Source organism: Bufo gargarizans, chromosome 6 (assembly GCF_014858855.1).
Source record: "Bufo gargarizans isolate SCDJY-AF-19 chromosome 6, ASM1485885v1, whole genome shotgun sequence".
NCBI classification, from domain to species: Eukaryota; Metazoa; Chordata; class Amphibia; order Anura; family Bufonidae; genus Bufo; species Bufo gargarizans.
In genome coordinates this window covers 316,427,168-316,433,184 of record NC_058085.1, presented here as the reverse complement: position 1 = coordinate 316,433,184, position 6,017 = coordinate 316,427,168, and the positions used below count along the sequence as shown (strand labels likewise).

The 6,017-nt window shown below is 44.7% G+C and overlaps 1 protein-coding gene across 2 annotated transcripts in view; it reads left to right on the top strand.

Annotated features, from left to right (window-relative positions):
* Positions 1-6,017, top strand: part of SLC25A16 (solute carrier family 25 member 16) — a 31,888-nt gene that overhangs the window by 178 nt on the left and 25,693 nt on the right. Inside the window, exons 2-4 of one of the 2 annotated variants that reach the window (XM_044297648.1) lie at positions 3,623-3,752; positions 5,227-5,319; positions 5,474-5,607. In XM_044297648.1, the coding sequence (XP_044153583.1) occupies positions 3,659-3,752; positions 5,227-5,319; positions 5,474-5,607 (321 nt within the window). In that variant the 5' untranslated portion in view covers positions 3,623-3,658. The remainder of the gene's footprint in view (positions 1-3,622; positions 3,753-5,226; positions 5,320-5,473; positions 5,608-6,017) is intronic. The other variant, XM_044297650.1, reaches the window with a different exon arrangement.

The window sequence follows — 6,017 nt, the reverse complement described above, 5'->3', positions numbered from 1 at the left end:
TCCTGTCTGTCTGAACTGTTCCTGAATGCATGTTCTAGCATTGTCATTAGCACCTGGGGCTGGCATACAGCCTCTGGTAGTGGTTGGCATGGCTTCTCTCCTGGTTGTCTGGCATTGCCCTTACTATATTGCACACACTAATGAATGCCCTCTAAAGGGTCATTACCATTGTGCCCTCTAGCCTGGAATTGGCGTTATGACTAGTGATGAGCGGCAGGGGTCATATTCGAATTCGTGATATTTCACAAATATTTTGTAGAATGTTTGTTGAATAATCTCGAATTTAAATATATTCGTTATATTCTACGTTCTTTTCTTTTTTTTTTTTACTCTAAAATCGGCACGGTAATGATCGCGTAATACGCAAATATTAAGCGATCAATGCAGGTGTGGGTAAAAAACGAATATATAGCACTAAAGAATGTAGAATATAGAGCTATATATTCGTTTTCTTTTTTAGAATATTCGTAATTTTTTTTCCATCTGAAGTCATGATTCCTCCGGGAGTCTGTCACCTCCATATGGCCATATACAGCGCTTACATTGTCCTGTAGCACATCTATACATGAATGTAACGGTACCTTTGTCATTTTCTTTAGACTTGCAGAAGCTGGAAAAACTAACTTTGATATATATGCAAGTGAGCCCTCGCAAGTGTCCAGGGGCAGCGCTTACGGTGTTTGAGCCCAGGCTGCCCTGCCTTTTTTCATTGTTTCCTCGCCCCCCCCCCCCCCCCTTCCCCAAGCCTCTGCCCTCCTGTTCCCTTGCGTCATCCTTCGGTCCGGCCGAGATCCCGCGCCTGTGCACTGACTCATTGGCCCACAAGCAAGAAGCGGGGAGAAATCATGTGTTCAGATGGAAAAAATGACGAATATTAGATATAACGCATATATAGCATAGCACAATTGTATTCTAGCATATCGAAGTGCCGATATTCGAGATAAAAAAAATTCTCTTTTAGAAAATGACTTGGCCGTCGTTCACAAGTATGACGCACGGTGCACACGCCGTTTTTCTGGTGCACTTCCCACGTTTCCTGGCCTGTGACGCATGGACACCTGTGTTGCCTCAGTGGTGCAGACTGGATTTCACATCCTGTATTTGAATGTGGTGCCCTGACCTTATAACGTATGACCGTGCCTGTAGCCATGCCTCATTCCCTTTCCTGTTTGTCTGTAAATATTTCAAGGTCTACTTAAAGGGAACCTGTCACCAGGATTTTGTGTGTAGAGCTGAGGACATGGGTTGCTAGATCGCCGCTAGCACATCCGCAATCCCCAGTCCCCATAGCTCTGTGTGCTTTTATTGTGCAAAAAAACTGATTTGATACATATGCAAATTAACCTGAGATGAGTCCTGTCCCTGACTCATCTCACGTACAGGACTCATCTCAGGTTAATTTGCATATGTATCAAATCAGTTTTTTTTTACACAATAAAAGCACACAGAGCTATGGGGACTGGGTATTGTGGATGTGCTAGCGGCCATCTAGCAACCCATGTCCTCAGCTCTATACACAAAATCCCGGTGACAGGTTCCCTTTAAAGGGACAGGAATCTTGTAAAACTTGTTCAACCCTAAAGGGATTGTCCGATTGTTTGAAATTGCTGACCTATGCTCTGGACAGGTCATCAGTATCTGATCGGTGGGTTCTGACACCCGGGACCCCCGCAATCGGCTGTGGCCTCTTCTTGGCCAGTGACGTCGTGTATATCATTCACAGGGTCTAGGCGCAGCTCAGTCCCATTCAGCCGCTAACCAATGGATGAAGCTTTCCTTGGCAATCTGTGTCAGAGAGCTGCAGTCTCCTTAAGGGCACGGCTACACAGCGACATTTGTAGCGTGACAAAAGGGTACAAATAAACTGCGAATGTCGCGCAACCTTTTTTTGTAATGATAGTCTATGGTGTCACACTGTGACTGCAACATGACAGTTGCACAGAAATCCAACTTGGATGTCATGTCGCAGTGCGACCCCCATAGACTATCATTACAAAAAATGCTGCACGACATTACTGCGACAAATGTTGCAGTGTAGCCCCAGCCTAAACTACTGATGTGTGGAACAAATAGCTGTGGTCCATCTGATTTAAAATGTTGTTTCTCCTTGTTGATCTGAGGCTCCATTCTCGAGTATGATACTTTTTCTTAATATGCAAATTTGGCATTTGGTGCAATGAGGGCTCTTGTTGCACTCAAGCTCTGCTGCTTTCAGTGGTCAACCTCTCCCTTTCTGTTTTGATTGACAGGCTAAGCTACGAGGGAGGGGCAGGCCACAAAAATGAGTGGAGCTTGGATGCAACAACAGCAATGGTAACTCCCCTATTGCACCAAAAGCCTAATTTGCGTATTGGGCAAAAGTTTCACAACTTGGTAATGGGGCCTTGGATAAGCAAACGGTAAAACAGCATTTTAACCCCTTCCCGACATATGACGTAATAGTACGTCATGGCGGCAAGTGACTTGCCGCATTTTGAAGTATTATTACATCATGGTGATCGTGCGGGGACAGAAGCGGTGCATGCCTGATCACTGCAGGGGCTCGGCAGGTCGCTGGTGACAGATTCCCTTTAAATCTCTGCTCCTTCTGAGCTCTGTTGTACACGGGGGGGGGGGGGGGGCCCATCTTATCAGTGACTGATGGCATTCCCTTTTATGTGTGTATATGTAGATAGCTGTCAGTCACTGAAAAGACGTCCCGGCGTGTACAACTGCTCTATAACATGCTGTCGGCAGACGGCAGTGCATTTCTTGGTGACTGGTTCCCTTTAAATAAACATTGCGGGCTTATGCACACCACTGCTGGATGTTTTGCGATCCGCAAAACACGGATACTAGATGGGGGCATTCTGCATTTTGCAGAATGTAATGTCCGGCCCCTGATAGAACTGTCTTATCCTTGTTTGTAATGCAGACAATAATAGTACATGTTCTATTTTTTGCGGAAGGGACATGGGGACACGGAATACTGACGGAGTCATTTAGTTTTTTTGCGGCCCCATTGTGGTGAATGGTTCTGCATGCAGTCTGCAAAAAAAAACAACTGAATGGACACGGAAAAAAATAATAATAATTTGTGTGCATGAGCCCTTACACCGAGCTGATGAGCAGAAAATTGTCGGGAAGGAAGGGTACCTTACTGATAATTGTCTGCTCATCAGAAGAGGTGAGAGCTGCTTTTACATGAAGCAATCGCCTCCCCTGTATGGGAATGAGCGAATGCCTTCGCTTGTCCTCATACGGAATCATTGTTTCTGGGTCCCTGGTGTCTGCATCAACCATGAGTTCGCCCAATGAACAAGTGCTTGCTCGCTCATTGGGTGATCGGCAGCCCCTCTACATGGGCAGATTATCAGGAATGAGCGTTTGTACTGACGTTTGTTACCCGTTATTGGCCCTACAGTTGTGCGGTGTAAATCGGCCTTCAGCAGAGGCTGTTGGATAACTGGGAGCGGTAAAGGAGGCATTTTTCTCTGATAAGTTACAAAGCTTCTTCTATTCACCGGCGCTATTGATTTATACAGAGTGCGTGGCACCGACAGGGACTATTGAAATATAAGAACATTTCCAATACTTTTTGTAATGTGATTTTATTAACATTTCCAGTCATTTTATTCTCCAGTATTTTCTATAAAGGAAACATGCATTATTGATCAAGATGACTTCCGAAGCCGCCATCACTCCATCTAAAAGCAGACTGCAAAACCCAGGATACAGAGACTTCTATTGGCTTAGGTCGTTTGTGGCAGGAGGTAAAACACACTTTCCTATCCTAACAATACAGAACTAAATGTTTTATGAACCTAAATATAAGTTGGTTGACCAAGAAGGAAGTGTCTGATACGGTAAAAGAAATGCAGAATGGCTGTAGGAAACAATGGCGGCATGCAGTTAGAAAATGCATACATTTCTCGTGAAATTCTCTATTCTGAGGAATATCTAGTTCTCAAATTGTCTGCATAGGGATGGAAAAAAATACTACACAATGGACAGAGTCTTCTGCTTCCCGCTCTGTCCATTGTTCTGTGTCTAGCAGCCGCAGTTAACAGGTGATTCGTGGGGGTGCTGGGCGTCGGGTCCCACTGATCTGATATTGATGATCTATCCAGAGAATAGGTCATCAATATCTAAAAGGTGAAAAATCACTTAAAGGGGTTGTCCTCTTTTGTTTGATGACCTGTTTTCAGGATAGGTCATCAATAACAGATCGGTGGGGGTCTGACTGCCGGCACCCCCGCCGATCATCGGTTTGAAGAGAGCACAGCACTTGTACGTCGTCATCTCAGTGGCGAGCAGTTGCCATTACAGCTCCGCCATCCCGTTCACTTCAATGGGAGGACTCCGTCCTATTCACTTGAACAGGTGATGGAACGGCTTAGGTGTAATTACACCTGCTTGCTGTAATGTCCATGGCGGGCAGGTAAACGGTGAAGAGAATGCGGCACTTGTATGAGCGCTGCATTCTCTTCAAAGAGATGATTAGGGGCGGGGGGGGGGGGGCGCTGCAGATCTGATATTGATTTAAATGGAAGTGTGGATATTGTCCCAAATAAAGCGGTAAGGCTCTGTTCAACCAGTCATTTGATAAAACGAACGTCTCCCACTACACTTGAATCCTAGATAGTCAGCTATTCTCTTGTTGAATTCCCCTTTAGGCTACTTTCACACTTGCGTTGTTAATTCTGGTATTGAGTCCCAGCAGAGGATCCGTTTTTGATTTTGCACATAAGGATGCATCCGTTCCCGTTAGAATGCGGGTGTGTGAAATCAAAACTGAAAAAAAATAATGGATCCGGTGCTAAATACATTGAAGGTCAATAGGTATCGGATCCGTTTTTTTAGGCTTTAAAAAAAAAACAGATCAGCTTTTTCCCATTTTTATGACTGGACACAAAACGGCAGCTTGCAGCGGTTTTGTGTCCGGTCACAAAACTGAATGCTGACGGAACAGAAATCCTGATGCATCCTGAACAGATCTTTCTATTCAGAACGCATAAGGACTAAACGGAAATGATTTTTTCCGGTATTGAGAACCTCTGCTGGATCTCGGTACCGGAAAACGCAAGTGTGAAAGTAGCCTTAGCGGCCATGACACCCATGTCTTCTTTCTTCTATCAGCAAAATAGTAGATCTTATGGACTTTTTCTTTCGTGACTGTTATTAAAGTTAGGTCTATCAGCGTAGAATAAAATAACGGTAATACACTTTCTGTCCATTTTTATCTAGGCGTTGCAAGTTGCTGCGCGAAATCCACCATTGCACCTCTGGACAGGGTGAAGATTCTGTTACAAGCACAAAATGTCCACTACAGACACTTGGGTAAGAAAAACGTCCTAATGGATTTAATGGCATGGAGTAATTTTCCCATTGGTGGCTTTTATAATTTAAAGGGACCTGACAAAGCTAATGGAATGAAATGCGGTTTACCACAGAGAAAACATTTCACACGTTGTACCATTTTACTTGCTTGTAGGCGTTCTGGCCACTGTATTTGCCATCAAAAAGAATGAAGGTTTCTTGGGATTGTACAAAGGAAATGGAGCCATGATGGTCAGGATCTTTCCCTATGGCGCCATACAGTTTATGGCATTTGACAAGTATAAAAAGGTACTTTTTTCATTTTTGTCAGTTTGTCACCAGTTCGCCACTCTCCTTGCGCACGGAAGGACATGAAGAGCAGGGCCCACAGCAGTAATTCAGAGAGGAAAAGAAATTCCAGCACTTCAATGGAAAGTCTGTAAAACAATATTTCTCGCCCATATTCATTGGGGGACACAGAGACCTTGGGTATAGCTATGTCCTCTAGGAGGCGTTGACACTAGTAAAAGCTGTTGGCTCCTCCCCTGGCAGCTATACCCCCTCCAGCCTGGAGAGAGAGCTTCAGTTTTTTCTAGTGTCAATAGGAGGCAAGACCTCCCTGCTCTGCAGGGATCTCCTGAAGATTTTATTTTTTTCCTTCCTTTTCAGATGGGACAACAGTGGTCGCCTCGCCTCCCTGTTCTCCCGGGGTCGAGTTG